General features: G+C 41.5%; 1 protein-coding gene across 1 annotated transcript; it reads left to right on the top strand.

Annotated features, from left to right (window-relative positions):
• Nucleotides 1–4017: 4017 nt before the first annotated feature.
• On the top strand, nucleotides 4018–5767 carry LOC147610956 (uncharacterized). Its single transcript, XM_086785163.1, has 2 exons — nucleotides 4018–4228; nucleotides 4485–5767. The coding sequence occupies exons 1-2, from the start codon at nucleotides 4103–4105 to the stop codon at nucleotides 5355–5357; spliced, it is 999 nt and encodes a 332-aa protein (XP_086641289.1). The 5' UTR covers nucleotides 4018–4102; the 3' UTR covers nucleotides 5358–5767.
• Nucleotides 5768–20220: the final 14453 nt, after the last annotated feature.

The following is a 20220-nucleotide window of genomic DNA, read 5'->3' as shown; positions in this document are numbered from 1 at the left end:
TGTAGTGGGATTGTGTAATGATATATACTGTAATGTACTATGAGATGGTTTAAAGAAAACAGTTCTTAATTTTGTAAAGGAATTCAGTTTTTTCTTCAGTTTTTCTTTGCCAAGTGTGTATTAATGCGTGTATGGCAGCCACTACAAGACAATGCTGCCATACACGTGTTTCATACACGCGATAAATTACGAGCGCGTGTATGGTCGCGCCTGTATTTGAAAAGAATCGAGCGTGTGTATTTTATCATTTAAGTTCGCGTGTATATTTGCATTTATCAACGCGTGTATAAACACGTTTATATACATGCAGTAATACACGCATCTATACACGCTACCATACACGGATTAATACACGCTACCATACACGGATTAATACACGCCACCATACACGGATTAATACACGCATGGTAAAGAAAAACTGAAAAAAAATTGAAGAAAAACTGAATTCCTTTACAAAATTAAGAACTATTTTCTTTAAACCATCTCATAGTACATTACAGTATACATCATTACACAATCCCACTACATGCATTTACAACAATGAAATATATTCAAAAATAAATCATGCATATGAGATGATAGAAATGTCATCAATTTAGAACGTACAGTGACGGATTGATTAGGGTTCGATGTCATCTTCAATAAGATCCATCCTTGCCAAACGATCAACATCAATATTCATTTGATCAATTTGTAAGGCTACGATTAAATTTATTCCACTATCGATATTCTGTACTCCATTGATAATGGTATCAATGTCTTGATCATCCTCATCAACATCACCATCATCCTCAATGGTAGGGTCATTCTCATGATCATGAGAAATGGCACGCTCATCCTCATTATCATGATCATCTCTTATTTCTTGATCATCGATCACAACATCTTCATTGGCATGTTCGACATCATCTTCATTGCGGCTTGTTACATCCTCCATATGCTCCATATCAGTGAATGTATTATACATCACTTTGGAACGTGGTGCAATAGGGATGACGTACCACCATTTAATGTCATGCACCATTGGTAGATAGATAACCTATTCAAATACACATAGTACAGTAATTAATTAGCATATCAAAAGTCAAGGGGTACGCGAGCTTAGATATATATGTACATGAAACACATTAGTAAAAAAATGCATACCTGCTCACATTGTTGTGGCAATACGAGCCTTTCTTTCTTTGTTTGCCAAAACTTTGTAGAGTCAATAGTTACATAGCCACTTGCATGGCATTTTATCGTTGCATCAGGCCCTTTTTCCACCACGTTCATTTGCCATTTGACATCCAAAACATACACAAAGAAGCGACGAAAGTTAAGCCTAAATATGTCTTGGATTATGCCACAATAATCATCCATTTTTCCATTAGCTCCCTCAAAGCTACTAATGACACCGCAATCTTGTGTATTTCTCTTTTCATCAATTCTTTGTGTTCGAAAATGCTTGCCTTCAGACCATATAGCATTGAACATAGTGCACTGGACCAAAATAGAAGCAATATTTGTGTAAGCAATGTGAATAAATATTAAAAGCAAATCACTTACAACTAATGCAAAACATTAGTTCTATGTACCTTTAACATGCATCCTCGTGCATACTCCCATTCTTCCGCCGTGATATGCAGCCCCTCGTCGCTCTCTGCTCTCTCCATTTCCTCATGCAACCAATCAATATGGATATCATTCGGAAGTGTTGCTAGATGCTTAGGGTGCGCCTTCCGAGAGCCATGTTGCCTCTGAAAGAGAGCTCTTTCTGCTTGCCTTTTTGTCTTTGCATCCTCATATCTTGTAACCCATTTGCTCATCACATCACTATTAAGGATACAAGTGAAATTGAGATCATCAATCAATGTTCTGTCAATTACTTTACTCTGTCCTTTTCCTTGAGGCACAATAGAGGTCATCCTCAAGTCCTCTTCATTGCTCCATAGTCATGGCAAAGAGCTGTCCACCTGACCAAGAAATTCTGAAATATATACAAGAGACTCTTGTATCAACCAACCCTCGGCCATGCTTCCTTCAGGCCTTGCACTTTGCCTCACAAAGTCTTTTAAGGTCTTCATGAAGCACTCTAGGAAGAACATCCAACGTGCATGCACAGTACCACATAAAGCGATTTCGTCCACTAAATGCACAATGAGATGTAGTTGACTTGTGAGAATGGTTCGCGCAAAAGTCTCCTCTACCAAACAAACCACCTCCACTGCCATAACACTCGCATCATCCAACGTGGCTGGATCAATTGCTTTGGAACTAACATATCTGAAAAATAAATAAATAGTACGTTATACCTCATGCACGTTCATTTTGCAAGGTATAATGAAGGGTGATCTGACATGGGTTTTACATACCTCACAAGCTCGCCCATCTTATAAATATATTTTTTCAAACTCTTATTTGCACAATGGTCGATGCTAGTAGGTAGTATGAACTGCGCACATAAGAGCACATGTATGTATGGTTTATGGCATTACAAAATTTAATTTCAACGTACAAGACATGGAAAACACTTACTTGAAGCATCTTGTGCCAATCGTGGGACTTCAACCCATATAGTTGCTCAACGCCTCTTTTCTTAGTGGTTGTAAAGGCTCCCGTCAATGATCTCATGCATCCAGTGGGAGTACGCAAAGTGGTGATGGCCTGCTTTACCTGCTTCTCCTCTTTCTTTGATATAATCCATGGTGCAAGCGGAAGACGAACGTGCCCACCCACCTCTCGTGGCCAAGCTTGACGCATACGTCGTGCGACCCGCAAGTCCTCACGTACTCTAACATTGTCTCGTTTACCAATAATATGTTCCCAAATACCAGATCCCACATTCTTGAAGATGTGCATGGGATCAAGAAGATGGTTGATCTTAAGTTCCAAGTTCCACATACGACTCCGGCATTGTTGCCATAAGTGCCCCTCTTTGCAGCAGTAATCACAAACCTTCTGGTTGCGGATGAATTAGGAGCTGAAGACCCCTTCGGCTTTGCATCCTTAAGGTCCTTGGAGTCCTTAGAGGGAGGTGCCCCATCTTTGCCTTTGTTAGGCTGCCCCCCTCTCTGTGCAATGAAAGAAGAAGAATCCTTGAATATGCCCTCCTGATCAAGGACCTGGGATTAGGGAAAGCAGGCTTGGATGGGTGGCTAAGGTTCAATATTAATAAATCCAAGTGGATTGTTATTTGTAGCAGCAATAAGCACTATATAAGTGACTATACAAGGCCACTCCTAAGGAGGAAAAGAGGTCCCTCCTCCCCCTCAGGTTGCCGAAAGCCCTCCCACCCTCCTCCCTCGGCCGGGCGCCCGCCCACTTGCAGCACTTGTGGCTCCTCCCCAGCCTCCAACTTCCCATCCCTCACCCATAGCCTAGTCCACGTCCACCCGTTCCTAGGAACAAACCCCCCCCCCCCCCCCCCCCCCCGGCGCCGCGCGGACACCATAGAAATTGCAAAAGCTTCTATATAGATTTTGAAGTTCATGTTTGCGTTTGTGTCCAAAAACCCTAGGCATGGTTACATGCCATGCCAAGGATCTGATCCCGTTTCCAGAACTTCCTCCAGCCAGGACACCATAGAAATTGCAAAAGCTTCTGTATAGATTTTGAAGTTCATGTTTGAGTTCAAGTGTGCCCAAAAACCCTAGGCACGGTTACATGCCATGCCAAGGATCTGATCCCGTTTCCAGAACTTCCAGCCATAACACCCAGTTCATCTTGATCAATTTAGTTCCGACTGGTCATTGGTGGTGGGAAGGGGCATCTGGTGATCATTTTAAGGGTTTCTTCTTGATTGTTGGCTGCTTTGATAGAGAAGGTTGTATGCATTGCACACATTGTTGTTAAATGAGATTGTTCTGTGAATCATAGATTGCAAAATTGGGATACTGAATGTTTCTGTGATTGTTTCTCGGCCATTTTGCAATAAGGAAGTGGCTGTGTGATGAGAATAGCCATGCCAGCAGTTGAACACGTGTGAAATATTGTCCGAGGAGATGAAATTAATTTGAATGTGTGTTTTGGTTTTTGAAGATTTATTATCCACTGGATGTAGGCTTCATTGGGATAGTTCAAGTGATAACCTCTTGGATATCCATAATCTCACAATGTGGATATGAATGAAAGGTTCCAGGTTGTTGATATAATCACCAGCCATGAGGGTTATGATGTACTCGTTGGAGTTGATATGCTGGGCAAGGAAGAGCTTTTGATTTCGATAGCAAAAGCTTTGAAAACAAAGGTACATATTCTTATTTTCACTCAAAATGCATAACCTGAGGCTGGCTACACAAATGTCCCCATCTATCCCACCGGTGGGTAGTTGGATGGGCAAGATTGCTCATTTGTCATGAATGGGCAGCCAGGTTGGGCCCATGCCAACGGCTGCATCCTTGTCTTGTCTATAACCTACCTAAAGTTCTGTAGATGGTGAACTCATCCACTCGTTTGTTCCAGGATTTAATTCTAGTAGTTCTAAAAGCGTTCTTTTTTGACAGATTTGGATTTGGCCAGAGCGTCTACAAACCATGCGACTTCTTGGGATTTCGGAATTTTTCATAACTGATACAACTGCCACCAGAATCCGCGCAGTTCCACGGTACAGTATCTCGCATGAGACACTTCGCATGCTGAATGAAATAAAGCCAACAATAGCAGTCCTTCCTAGTGGACTATGGTGTCTTTCGACTAAGGCTCACTCTTCCAACTCATGTCTGAATGGAACACTTGGGACTAGTAAAAGTGATAGCTGTTTTGGCAATACATATGCCAAGGCCAAAGCAGGACTGGAGTATGGTTTCTTGCATTCTTCAAAGACACCTATCAATGGGCTGAATGTTTGTGGGGAAGAGAGTGAAAATGGTCAAGTGAAGCCAGCGTTGATAGGAAAAGACGTCTTCTTTGTGTCGTACTCACTCCATAGCTGCTTTTCCGAGTTAAAAGAGTTTGTGGAGTTTGTCAACCCTACCTCCATGAAGGGTAATCTGAGTTCTTCTCATGTGGATATCAACCCTTGCCAGACTCTGCACCAAACATGCTGCATCGAAGAGGAGAACCCAAAGCAGTTTCCAAGGTTTGATGAGACGAGTCGTACAATGAGTATGCATAAGCATGATGTAAGGGTGCAACGTTGCAACATAGTGAATGAGGATGGCATACACAATAAGGGCATGAGTATGCCTACGAGTGTACTTGACTGTTACCACATTGTGAATGAGGATCTCGTACACACGGGTAAAGACCACCATTTTTGCAGAAGAGTGCAAGGTAGAAAGACACTCAGAAAGGCTGCATGTAAACGAGCTCAGCAAGCTTGGGCTGTACTGCGGAAAAGAAGAGGTGGTGGAGCATTTCTATGGTCTGAGACATGAACCCATTTTTTGCTGCAGGTATATGCAGCCTCAGCTAGCTTGGGCTGTACTGTGGAAGAGAAAGGTTGGTAGTGGAGCATCACTGGTCTGTCTCTGTTGTTACTAGTGATGGCAGCAAGACATGAACCCCTAGGGCCTTGTTATGAATCTAATAAAGGCAGTAGGTATGCCATCTCAGTGGTCTTTGGGCTGTACTGTGGAAGAGAAGGGGTGATGAGCATTTCTATGGTGTGATTCTGCTGACGATAACGAGAGAGAGGGAGAGAGAGAAAGAGAGAGAGACTGGTGATCTCAGCTGGAAGCTTAAAGTTTCTTTGTAAATCTCTCGTGTCATTTGACCTGTTGGACAAAAACCTTGCATGGATTCAAGAAAAGCTATGTTTTTTTTTTTTTGATAAGTCCATACAAGCAAGCCATCAACCTAGTGTCAAATGTTGAATGCTCTATGTTGAAGACCCTAGAAAGGTTACAATTTGCACTTACTTCATGCCTGGTCATCTCAAAAGCATCTCATAAACTTGGAGTAGTAGCCTAGGCTATTACATAAGCTTAGCTTCATGACAAGACGTGTAAATCGCACTTCAGTGTAAAGTGAGAAGAGGTTAAAAGAGCTTTAATTTCCGGAGTTAGAAGGCTAGACAACTTATAGTGGTTTTTCTAAAGCAAGGAGGGGTTGAAATGCTAAAAGCTCTAGTTTGGGTGTGGAAAATAGAGCAATTTCCTTAGCATTGCCATGTATCATTTTCATAGTGAAGTGAGTTGTATTAGATTGATACTTGGATCATCTAGTATCATTATGACTTCTTCATTTATAGTACCTTGATACAAGGCTTGAGATCTCCCTAGACTAGGTCTTAGACATGATATGTAGTGAACCTTGGAACAAGAGAACAATAAAAAAGACCTCATCAAGATTGCTACCACCTATTATGGGGCAAAGTTATAAGATTTATGTCATGGAGCCAAGAATTGTAAGATCTTTGAATTGGCACTTTATCTTGAGGCTCGAGATTCAGTGTCATTGTGCAACTGTTTCAGATTGAAAAACCACCTCCTCCTAGAACTCATCTTGATTAAATGGGGGAGAATATGATTGTTTTCGGACGAGTTTTAGAATCCTACATTTATTGGTGTGGATAGACTTGGTGTGCATGCTATTTGTAATCGAGTCTTCAATGTGTAACAATAAAGAGGTAACTTGGAAAAAATTGACTAAAATTAAAATTTTAACTAGGTAGTGGTCAATTTTTGCTTCAAAATAGAGACAATTAAAATTTTGAATTAATTAGAAAGAGTTTCTAGTTGATGGTGATCAATCTATCTTCAAGACAACAAGGATTAAATCTCTCTCTCTCTCTCTCTCTCTCTTGTGCAGGCATGCATGCACTTGCACATGATGTCAACATTTCAGTTAAGTAGGTAGTGGCAAATATCAAATTCCTAGACACAATTTTTGGTGTCTAATGAATGAGGCATAAAGAGTGACTATCAACATCAAAACTCAAGGGATTTGCACTGGAAAATTGTGTAAAACTTTTAGGCACAACATAGCTTCTTTAAGCAAAGATAGATGTCACCTTTTTAAATTTAACCCTAGAGTTCATAGTGTATTCACTAGCCTTCTGGGGGTAGACATCTCAATTATCTACTTGAGGACATATAAACACCTCAATAAAGAAAACCATGGTGAAGAATATGGCCTCTCATCTACCCATAGTTGAAAAATGCCAACCTAGAGACAGTAGTACAGGACACATTCACGCCCATCTCTCTCTCACACGCACGCACACACACACACACACACACACACACACACACGTGCATATCCCCCCTCCCCACACAAAATGCACACTCTTTCCACTTAGTAAACAAGGGGTAGATAAATCAACACTCTTCATAGTTAAGCTCTTGCTCTCTCTCTCTCTCTCTCTCTCTCTCTCTCTCTCTCTCTCTCTCTCTCTCTCTTCACAATCTAATAACACCCTTCACAATATATCGATAGTACAATAACCATAATAGTACGCACAAATACTTGGGTAAAGGGGTGTTTTCAATTCTTTTTTTTATAGCCATTGATATAGCTTATCACATTCCACCGTGCATCTATAACCTCCTCCATACATTGGGTTCACCATGAACCGATGACACTCAATTTGCCCACATCCTAGCTTTCCAAGGTTAAAATATCATATTTTCTATTAGGGAGTTTTGAGTGGGTTCATATGGAGTACAGAAGTGCCATATGCATTCACATACATAGACCATCCTCTCGTTTGTGGGCACTTTGGGATTACCTAAAAGATCACATTCGGCAAAATGAGTGGATTGTCTCCTTATAGCAATATGTCATCCACCTTTGACATGAAAACATGTCACTCAATGGATGACTTCACATGATTTGGTACAACAGAGTTTGAGTTGAGCTTGGAGAGAGACCCACCAAGAAAAGAAGATTTCTCAAGAGAATGTTGGGCAAATGAAGACTTAAGGCATAGTGGAGTTTGAGGAATAGAGAAGACAAAGGGAGTCTGTGCTCACTCAAATAGGATTACTTGAGAGGTGGTAGAAAGATGATAAATGCTACAAAGCCCAAAAGTGTATAACCACAATGTGATTGACAACAATTAAGGGAAATCTGCTAGTAGTAACAATAATGAATCATAGTGGAAGCCTTGCAATTATTATGCATAACTCAAGTTCTTAGAAAAAGGTATCTTATAGTGGTCAAATAACTTGAAGGGCACAAAAGTATGGATAGCAAAAAAGCTAAATATTCAAACCCCCACCATCTGGATAAGATAATTTCCTCTGTTATTTTCATCAGTGTTATAGAGAATTAAAAAAGTCTATAACTATCCATGAAACCATCACAAAACACAAGGGAGGCTTCCATAGGCCCCCCTCGCTAAGGTGCCCTACCATGCCCATATTAAATGTCTATGGAAATATTCATATCCCAACTCTCTACAAAGATAGTTTCTTGTCCCTTTTACTAGTGTTATAGAGGCTAAAAATGTGAATTCATGTCCATGAAACCATCATGAAATCTAACTGGTTGAGCTTATTTAGCTGCTAAGGTTCCCTATCATGCCTTGATAATTGTACATGTGAAGATTCAACCACCCACAATCTCGATAAGATAATTTCCTCTATCCTTTTCACATCGGTGTTAGAGGATGTGTTAGAGGATTAAAAAATTCTATAAGTGTCCATGAAACCATCACAAAATACTAAGGAGAGGCTTCCATAGGCCATGCACTAACATTTTTTTCAACACAAAATTAAAAAAAGAGATTGCTAGAAGTGTGCAAGTTTAGGCAAAACAATGACATTTTGCTAAAACTCGCATCCTTCTAGTACCCATTTTTAAGAAAAATTCGTTATAATCAAATGTTGTAGGGGCCTACGGATGCCTCCCCTTGGTATCTTGTGATGGTTTCATAGACAGTTACAGAATTGTTTAATCCTCTTAACACCGGTGAAAAGGATAGAGGAGATTATCTTATCTAGATTGTGGGTGGTTGAATCTTCACATTTACAATTATCAAGACATACCAGTAGGGTGCAAAATCATATTCATCCTACACAGAGGAGTGGTCCACTTCTTGAAGCTACATACATATAAACAAATGAACATTGATTTTATGTTGTCATAAGGTCCTTTTTTTCTGACATCCAAAACATACACAAAGAAGCGACGAAAGTCAAGCCTAAATATGTCTTGGATTATGCCACAATAATCATCCATTTTTCCATTAGCTCCCTCAAAGCTACTAATGACACCGCAATCTTGTGTATTTCTCTTTTCATCAATTCTTTGTGTTCGAAAATGCTTGCCTTCACACCATATAGCATTGAACATAGTGCACTGGACCAAAATAGAAGCAATATTTGTGTAAGCAATGTGAATAAATATTAAAAGCAAATCACTTACAACTAATGCAAAACATTAGTTCTATGTACCTTTAACATGCATCCTCGTGCATACTCCCATTCTTCCGCCGTGACATACAGCCCCTCGTCGCTCTCTGCTCTCTCCATTTCCTCATGCAACCAATCAACATGGATATCATTCGGAAGTGTTGCTAGATGCTTAGGGTACGCCTTGCGAGAGCCATGTTGCCTCCGAAAGAGAGCTCTTTCTACTTGCCTTTTTGTCTTTGCATCCTCATATCTTGTAACCCATCTGCTCATCACATCACTATTAAGGATACAAGTGAAATTGAGATCATCAATCAATGTTCTGTCAATTACTTTACTCTGTCCTTTTCCTTGAGGCACAATAGAGGTCATCCTCAAGTCCTCTTCATTGCTCCATAGTCGTGGCAAAGAGCTGTCCACCTGACCAAGAAATTCTGAAATATATACAAGAGACTATTGTATCAACCAACCCTTGGCCATGCTTCCTTCAGGCCTTGCACTTTGCCTCACAAAGTCTTTTAAGGTCTTCATGAAGCGCTCTAGGAAGAACATCCAGCGTGCATGCACAGTACCACATAAAGCAATTTCGTCCACTAAATGCACAATGAGATGTAGTTGACTTGTGAGAATGGTTTGCGGAAAAGTCTCCTCTACCAAACAAACCACCTCCACTGCCATAACACACGCATCATCCAACGTGGCTGGATCAATTGCTTTGGAACTAACATATCTGAAAAATAAATAAATAGTACGTTATACCTCATGCACGTTCATTTTGCAAGGTATAATGAAGGGTGATCTGAGCATGGGTTTTACATACCTCACAAGCTCGCCCATCTTAGAAATACATTTTTTCAAACTCTTATTTGCACAATGGTCGATGCTAGTAGGTAGTATGAACTGCGCACATAAGAGCACATGTATGTATGGTTTATGGCATTACAAAATTTAATTTCAACGTACGTACAAGACTTGGAAAACACTTACTTGAAGCATCTTGTGCCAATCGTGGGACTTCAATCCATATAGTTGCTCAACGCCTCTTTTCTTAGTGGTTGTAAAGGCTCCCTTCAATGATCTCATGCATCCAATGGGAGTACGCAAAGTGGTGATGGCCTGCTTTACTTGCTTCTCCTCTTTCTTTGATATAATCCATGGTGCAGGCGGAAGACGAACGTGCCCACCCACCTCTCGTGGCCTAGCTTGACGCATACGTCCTGCGACCCGCAAGTCCTCACGTACGCTAACATTGTCTCGTTTACCAATAATATGTTCCCAAATACCAGATCCCACATTCTTGAAGATGTGCATGGGATCAAGAAGATGGTTGATCTTAAGATGGGTCCAATATGGCAGCCGAAAAAAAATGTACCTACACAAGGGATTGCTCTATGTGACCTTTAATCCAATTAGAGACTACACAAAACAAGATTGAAAAAACATCACTATACCTGTTCATGCCATCTGGAGGAAGAATAGTTGTAGACTCCCAAATACGCTTCCAATCTTTTGCACGAGGTGTTTGTGGAGGAATGCTACTCTTACTAGCAACATATTTAGGATGATCTGAGGGGAGAAATCGATGATGATTATCGAATATAGTCTTACACAAACCGTCAGCATACTCATGTACTAACGAAGGGCCACAAACAGGACATGCATGTTTACCCGATGTTTTCAAACCTGTTAAAATATAAATAAAAGTTAGAATAATAAAGTCAAACCGTCTAATTAATATATATAGCCAATAGTAATAGAGTAGGGAGGTAATTAGAATTCTTACCAGAACAATCGCTGTATCCTGGAAAGTCATGCATTGTCCACATCAACATTGCTTTTAAGTCAAAGTGTCGAGAGGAGGGAGGCCTACTAATGTCCACCACCGCAACACCTCTCCATAGTTCCTCCAACTCATCAATCAATGGTTCAAGATAAACATCCATATGCTTGACTTTATGTTTCCCTGGAATTAGAAGGGATAACATAAGATGTCCCTTCTTGATCGCCATTGATGGTGGAAGGTTGTAATTCACCAACACAACTGGCCACACGCTGTATGCGGTGCTTTTGAAACCAAATGGATTCACTCCATCCATACCCAGGCCAAGTCTCAAGTTTCTGGGCTCTGTTTTAAAGCTGGGCCACTCATCTTCAATATGCTTCCAAGCAGGAGTGTCTGCGGGAATTCTCCACATGCCATTATCCGATCGATGTGAGGAATGCCATGACATGAGCTCTGCTATGGATTTGCACTTGAACATGTGTTTGATGCGAGGAATTATAGGAAAGTGTCGCAAGACTTTACGAGGTACATCAAAACTCTTCATATCTGTTCTGTACCTTGCTTCACCACAAGTGGGACAATGTAGAGCCTCCTTATGCGTCCCACGAAAGAGAATGCAATCATTGACGCATGCATGTATTTTATTATAATCCAGTCCTCCAAGAGATGTCACATAGCGCCTCGCTATGTCTCTTGAGGTGGGTAGTCTATTTTCCTTTGGAAGCATGTTTGATAATAGCCTGCATCCAATATTATCAATTATAATTAGTCTTAAATCTTAAACCTTAAACCACTAATTCAAATTTGTAAGTTAGAATGCTTACTTCAACAATGCGTCAAGACTTGCATTGCTCCATCCATAAACTATTTGTATATTAAGTAGTTCAAGTGAAGCACGTAAAACAGAGAATGTGCACCCTTCAAACACCAGTGTCGATGAAGCCTTATAAAGATGCTCTTGTTCCATATCATCGTCGTCCATACCTTTGGGATCATCCTTAAAAAGATTCCGCACCATATCATCAAGCACCTCCTCTTCCACAACTTCGTGGGGTGCAGGGCTATTGTCATCCCTTTCCCACTCATCTCTGACAATAGATCCCGAAGCTCTAGCATCATCTCGTCGACGCTTTACGTGCTCTCGTCGTGTATAGGGTACCATGTTAGGGTGTGGTACTGCATCCTGCTTCAATTAGAGTTTATATATTACAACTCTATTAATTTAATTTGGATACCATGAGTCATTTGAATATCATCAATTTACATCTACTCACCTCTAAACCTGTTTGATTCCATTCTCCATACATGGAGATGTGATTCAAGGTAATTTGACGTGCTCGTACAATGCATCCTTGACATCAATTACACGTACATTTGATCCGTTGTCCCAACCACACATCGCGATTACGATGACGCATTGTCTCATCTTTCCCAGAACTGCTTGAAGAGGTTGATGACATCCTGTGTACAAACCAGAAAACACAAAATCATAATATGTTTTTAATGAAAGTATAAAAACCGCGTGTATTGACGCGGCTATATCCTAAAAATTGCGTGTATTAACGCGGCTACTTCCTAAAAATCGCGTGTATTAACGCGGGTAATTTCTGCAAAACGCGTGTATAAACGCAGCTAAAATACCATACACGCGAATATACACGCGTTTATAAACGCGGCGGTATGTTTAAACTAAAAATAGCCCGCCTTCCCCAAATATAGATTTTGAACTAACATATCAACACTGCTTGCGTTTTCGCCTGTTTTTGCCTCTTCCAATAGCAAGGAGGGAGCAGAGAAAGGAGCACACACGGGAGAAGGAGGGAGCAGAGAAGGAGCAGAGAAGACTCACTTTTTCAGAGGTGAGTTAGTTTGTCCTGTGCCTTGTCTCTTTCCTCAGATTTGTTTATGCTATTTGCTCTTTGCTTTTTGGGTTTGTCTCCGTCCTTTTGCTTCTGTGCACACGATTGGGTGAATGATTCTGACAGGGGCGACAATGGTCCTTTTATAAGGACACTTTGTCTTTGTCGGGGGTCGGTCCTTTTGAATTTTTTTTCGCAAGTCGCGTGTAGAAACGCGTGTAAAAGCCGGTGTAATCTGTCTGCAGAGTATGTTCACGCGGATATACACGCGTTTTTGGACGGGTGTATACATGCGTTTTTTGACGGGTGTATACACGCGTTTCTGCATGGGTGTATACACGAGACTGCGTTTCAGAATTCATGATTTGCAGGCAACACAACTGACTTGAATGATGATATTTGTGTGAGTCAAGAGACAGCCCATGATGTACATGAAGATGTTTGTTGCAGGTTCTTTATGGATATTCCAGGTTCTTCATCCGATCCATTTGCGTACAGCAATTGACTAATGGAGATGCTGAATCATTTTGGGCGCCATCCTGGTCCGGTTGAGCTTACAGAGTATATGTATGCCCATCCCACTCCTTCCCTGCCTGGTGTCTATACCCCTACCGCGAGTATCCAGGGCACTCCAGTGCCGTCTATTCCTCCGAGTCCGACGAGACGGCATGCAGCTTCTCCTCTTCCACGTCCACCGAGGAGACATACCTCGTCCCAGACACACTCACGTACACCCTCACAGCCACCATCACGTGCTCCCTCAGAGCCACCGTCACGTCAGGGCTCACAGCCACCGTCACGTAGACAATCCCCCAGTCGTGACTCCACCCACAACAGTAGGAAGAGTGGGAGTGGAGGATGCGGCGGGTGCTTTGGTGGGGGAGGTGGGGGAGGTGTGGGAGATAGTAGGGCACGCGGTGAGAGAGGAGATAGAGGGAGAAGAGTTAGAGGAGACAGTTCGGAAGAGGAGGAGATGAGAGAGAGTGGTCTGCTATGATGTGACGGATAGGGGCGGGATAGTGATGGATGCGAGGGGGAGGGAGGTAATGGAGTACATGCGTGGGGTAGTATCAAACTCATATAGAAATTATTTTATTAAATTTAAAGATCAAAATAGCCGATTAGTTGGGGAGGTGATAGAGGCTGTACATAGTCGGTACCCCAATCCCCCACATGCTACATTCTCGGATGTATGGGGAAGGACGCGAATAAGGGAGATCTTAAGTAATAAAAGATCTCACCTTAAAAAACTCGCGTACGATGACCGGCTAAATGTAGCTGCGGGTGGCTATTCTGCCGAGAAACCTGCCACTGCGCACAAACGCGAGTGGAAGGAGGCAAAGAAACGAGCAGAGGGTGGCGTGAAGAGCAGGCAGCATGTGGAGGCACGACGGATCTAGATGGAGACCATTGGATCTTCGCATTTCGGATCTGGCGGCGTCGAGTCATGGGAGGCAGAGTTCGTAAGTATCTTGCCACTTTATTTGATTGTTTACTTAATTCATTGATTCTATGATTGTTTTAATCTTACAAATTGTGTTGATTATGATACAGCGACGGATTACAGGGAGGAAGTCCACAACCCACGATACTGCGTATGCTCGCCGACATAGCAGACGTGACACGTGGGCCATCTTCAGAGCCGAGGGACGTATTACGAACGCGCAGTTTGAGATGGCCATGAGACCATACGGTCGACATGTACTTGAAAATTCTAAACGAATGATTTTGGTTTATTGAATTACATATATATATACTTATATACTATATATTACTTGAACAGGCACAAGCTGCTGATGATCCACCGGCCGCCACTACAGAGGGTGGACGTGAGCACTACTCATCGGACATTCCGACCGATGTGAGCTCATCTGAGCATGGAGGGAGCACCGAGTCATCATCTGGGTCTGAGTAGTACTCAGACTTATAGTATCACATTCCATATTGAGGATGTGATTGTATATATTTTTTTGTAAACTGAAGCCATGGGCTACTTCGAGATATGGACTCCCTTGTATACATGTATGAAATTTTGATAGTAATATTGAATTGATTGATCGATAGTATTACATTCATGTCTGTCTTGAATCGTGTATTGACAATGTATGCATTCATGTCGTTCTTGTCTTAATCTCCCTCGTGCATATGTTCTTCGTGGATGGTCTAATGGGATGGTCTAATACACAAAAAAAAAAATCCAGAGAGTGCTATTGGGTGCTGGAATGCTGGAACAGTATTCAGGCACCAAATAGCACTCTCTGGATTTTTTTTTTGCTCTCTGTTCGCGTGTATAAACGCGTCAGAACTGCTAAAACTCGCGTGTATCTATGCGGATACTCTGTAAAATACGCGTGTATTAATGCGTCAAAACTGACAATTACGCGTGTATAAGCGCATCTAAATTAAAGAAACGCGTGTATAGACGCAGGTATCAACGCGTCTGAGACATCTGAACTGGACAGAACGCGGCTATACACCCGTGTATAAGTGCGTCTAAATTTAAAAAAGCGTGTATAGCCGCATGTATCAACGCGTCTGTGAAAAGAACGCGGCTACACACCCGTGTATAAGCGCATCTGAGAGGTGCTATACACGTGCTTTTACATGCATGTCTGTGGCCGCGATGATACACGCGCTGATACACGGGCCCGCTACTTTTTTTCACAAGTCATTTTTAGCGGCTAGGAGCGCGGGTATGAGCCCGATCCCTTGTAGTGAATGCTCTATTGACATCAAACCCCATTTTTTTCATTGTCGCACTAAATCCAAGAATGTCTAGCGTGGACGTGGTGAAGGACATGATGTACGTCTACAACTTCCTCCGTTGCTCTGAGTCTGCTGTCAAATCTAAATGTGCTATATCCATTTGCGCTGCTTGCAAGTTTATCCTTAAATTTTTGACCCCTATGGGCATGTTTTCTTGGCACAATTTTTTTGCTTCTTTGTCTTGTCATTTAATTGTTGGCTCTATCTACCATTGCACTTGTACTGTCCAGTCTTGCCTTAGCTGCCAGCAACATATGTCAACAGTTAACTAGATGAGGCGAACTATAGCTCACTGATGGTGACCCATGTGCATGGGAAAACTAAAGGAATGAAGACCCGAGAGCCTTGGGATTATGGGAGATCGAATGCAGGTTGGCTGCACCTTGCCTGAATTTGTGGGCACTTCAAATATAATCGCCACCGTGTGCTGTTCCTTTAGAAGGGTCGGCAGATATATTGTTTCTTTTAGACCATCTTTTGATCTTTCAGTGTAGCTTGCCCTATTTCTCCACATTGCACAAGACGCTTTCTATGAACTCTGCCCAATTTATGGTGAAGGCTTCCTTGTTCGTGGCATTTTTCACAGCCCAGCAATGCTTGAGCGTGAACCCCTTCGCCAACAAAACCCCAAACTGATTGTTGGGGGGTGCCTCCTAGTAATACAGGATAGTGAAAATCCATCGCTTCCTCTACAAGTGCCGAGTCTCATATTTTTCCTCATTTCACCCTGTAATCCTTCGACTTTCTTGAATGCGTAATCCCCCTCCCCCTCCCCCCCCCGCCCCCCACATATTCTATTTTCCAACAATCATTCTAGCACTCTTGAAATGTGCTATTTTTGTGATACTTTAGTACATGCTTTTTAGCATAAAAAGAGTACCAGCCAAACATGCATACACCCTTATATATGCTAATTGTGAGCTTGTACTATGGAAGGTGGTTACTCAAGACGTTCACCGATTGAGGATGCAGTCCTAGATTGCTTTGTCGATACTGGGACCTTGGCTAGAGCGTGCAGGATACCGCAACAACAAACGACATTCCATCAGCGTGGAGAGCGATGAGCTATGTCTTAGTTCTTGTCTACAACCACTTATGTATGTTCATGATGATTTGGGTCAACAATTTTTCAAAGGTGAGGTTAGTGAATATGCTCAACAACGGGAGCAATAGAGAGACATGGGGGCATCGTCTCCACACGTTCCTCACCCATATCCTCCACCTACCCCCCAGTACCCCATTAGCCCAACACAGTCAAGTGCCTTGTCATGGCCACCTAGTGTTCCAAGGGAGCCCCAATATCGACATGTCATGGCACACATATCCGTCGGTTCTTTTACAATTCCCTCGTCATGGACACCACATCATCAGGGTAGATGGAGAAGGCCAAGATGATAGTTGAGGCCCAAAATGCTTTCATATATTGTTGCTTCTCTATGGTGTCGTTGTGAAGAAGTAGCAAATGATAGTGGCCCATGGAAGTAAAGAACATTGTGTACACCCTTGCTTTTATGTATTGTTCTATGTGTTCAACATCTCAGCCAAAGTTTGTCATGTAATGCTGTGGTCTTGTAAATTTGCTTTGGAATACAATACAAGTTTTAGATCATAATATGGTGTCTTTATAAATGAGTTGCAATGATAGTGGCCCATGGAAGTAAAGAACATTGTTTATACACATGCTTTAATGTATTGTTGCGTGTGTTCAACATCTCGTAAGTGTTTGTCATGTAATGCTGTGGTCTTGTAAATTTGCTTTGGAATATAATGAAAGTTTTAGATCATAATATCGTGTCTTTGTAAATGAGGTGTAATTCTAGTGTCCCATGGTGTTTACTTTGGTGGTACACTACTAAGAAACCCTCTGTATCACGTGCATTCAAAGGGGTATGTAAAAAATCCCTCACATGTTAATTTTTCATCAATAAAATGACTCCTTTTTCTTTATGGACTTATGGGTTTTCTTTCAAAATCGATTAAAAAAAACCATTCTATAAATGCATTTATGTAAATTTACCTTAAAATTTTGGATTAAAAAATCCCATTCATTTGAACTCACGTACTATACCTACATATTTTTAGGCGAGCCCCTCGAGGAGGGTGTCTAGTGGTCAACATCTCATTGGTGTGACAGTAGAGGAAGAGGAGTAGACAGATACAATATTTATTATATAGATTTTATGTATGTGTATCTATACATATTAATGTTTATGTATGTATATATATTAATATGTATATATTTATATTTATATTTTTGAATATAAATGTATATATATTAATATATATATATATCTATATAATTTAATATTTATAAATATAAATAAAACTATTATAATATTACACATGGAATTTGCCATCTGTAATGCGCATGCTTGGGCATAACACGTGGCATGGCATGTGTAATACCGACACTCGCTCGAGCATTATGCATGGTTGCACTTGTTGATGTGCATGTCACATGTAATGCCAATGGTCAGGCGTTACACATGGCATACCACGTGTATTACCGGAGTGTGGGCAATACACATGGCACGCCACATGTATTGACACATTGCAACGTTACACATGGAATTGTTAGGTGTATTATCTATGTTCGGGCAATACACGTGGTACTGCCATGTGTATTGCAAGAGCTCGGGAAATACACATGGAATCTACGAACATGGCAGGTGGTATCCATTAAACGGCTCTCTCTCCCTCCCTCCCTCTCTCCCTCCCTCTCTCTCTCCCTCTCTCTCTCTCTCTCTCTCGCATAATCGCCTACCCCCCCTCTAGCGCCATATCGCCTAACCCCACTCGGTAATACATATGGCACCTACCAACATGGTTGGTGGTGTCCATTAATAAATGGCTCTCCCCCCCTCTCTCTCCGGTATAATCGCCTACCCTCCTCTAGTGCCATAATCGCCTAGTCTCTCTCTCTCTCTCTCTCTCTCTCTCTCTCTCTCTCTCTCTCTCTCTCTCTCACCTTGATCTCACCCTCTCAAACCCTCTCCTTGCCCCTCTAGCAATCTCACCCTCTCAAACCCTTTCCTCTTCTATCGAGTGCATACCCTCCTCACTCTCTTTCTCAAGTCGATCTCACCTGTCAGACCCTGTCCTCCCCCCTTGTAGCGTATACTCTTTGTAGCGTATACTCTCCCCACTCTCTTTCTCTCTCTTCAATCTCACCCTCTCAAAATCTCTCTTGTTTACTCTCTCTTTCACTCACCTCTCTGGAACAACAAGAAAGTCACAATATGCCTTCCTAAACTCGTTTACAATCTAAGGGTTTCACCAAAAATCCATACGAGATGTCACTACTTTAGAATTTGGGCACGTCGCAAGTTGCCACATCAAGCAACATGACAAATACATTTGGATTAGAATTTCCAGTGAGGCTTTTGATCCTACAACACGCAATAATAATCGTGTTGCAAGCAGTGCCATTATTTTTGAAGAAGAGGAGTCCATGAAGGAAAGTTTTCGCCAAGTGGTTGATTGACACATCTCCACTAATTGGGTGGAGGAACCTATAAATAGAATAGAGTTTATCATTAACCACTACTCTTATTGGAGGGATACATCCTACCCCACCAATCCCTTATTTCTCCATATTAGCATAGGTTGGGCATACACTTTACTTTCATGGCTTCATCCACCAATCCCTCTAATAATACGACATTTGCAAGCATCTTAATTAAAGCTCTTGCATCTTTCATGTACCTCAAAGAAAGGGAACCAAGATGAATGCCCTTTTGAAGGTATGGACAACAACGTTAGAAGTACAAGAGCTTTACAAGAAGCTCACAGTAAAGAAGGTGGTAGACCTTGCAGACAAGAATATACTAGAGGTGAAAGCGAAAACATCCATTGGGATGTGGAGAGCCTTTGGCATCATTAAAGAGGTAAAAGAGGCTCCTCTTCAAGGAGAAGTTGCCACCTTCATTGAAAATTTAGGGTAGTCTAAGTAGTCAAAGATGATAGTTGAGGCCTAAAAGTATTATAAGGTCCCACATGCTTTCATGCCATGTTACTTGTGTTCAACATCTCGTAGGTGTTTGTCATAATATGTTGGAGTCTTGTAATTTTGCTTTGGAATATAATGGAAGTTTCATCTTTCTATGGTGTTTTTGTAAACAAATAGCAGTGAAATTATAATAAATTGAGAGAAGAGAGAGAGAGAGAGAGAGAGAGAGAGAGAAAGATGATAATTAAGTCCCAATAGTGTTATAAGGTCTCAAGTGCTTTCTTGTATTGTTGCTTGTGCTCAACATCTCATAGGTTGTGGTCAAAATATGCAAAAGTCTTGTAATTTTCTTTGGAACATAATGGAAGTTTCATCTTTTATGGTGTCTTTTCAAAAAAGCATGCTATGAAATTGTAGTAAATTGAGAGAAGAGAGGAAGAGAGCGAGAGAGCGAGAGAGAGAGAGGAAGAGAGAGAGAGAGGAAGAGAGAGAGAGAGAGAGAGAGCGGTTACAACTAAAGTGGTGGCTTCATGATGTTTAGAAACTATCCCATGAAGTGGGCGTTTCAAACATGCAAGATATAAC

The sequence above is a fragment of the Cibotium barometz genome, chromosome 48 (genome assembly GCF_041138505.1).
Source record: "Cibotium barometz isolate CiBa-2024 chromosome 48, ASM4113850v1, whole genome shotgun sequence".
In the NCBI taxonomy this organism is placed as follows: Eukaryota; Viridiplantae; Streptophyta; class Polypodiopsida; order Cyatheales; family Cibotiaceae; genus Cibotium; species Cibotium barometz.
Note: the sequence above shows the minus strand (reverse complement) of the source record. Positions and strands in the feature narration are given on the sequence as shown.

Bases quoted from the DNA above. Each gene is read 5' to 3' on its own strand.
- LOC147610956 (XM_086785163.1), top strand. From the start codon at position 4,103: ATGAATGAAAGGTTCCAGGTTGTTGATATAATCACCAGCCATGAGGGT. The intron at 4,229-4,484 runs GTACATATTCTT...CTTTTTTGACAG, and splicing joins CAAAAGCTTTGAAAACAAAG to ATTTGGATTTGGCCAGAGCG.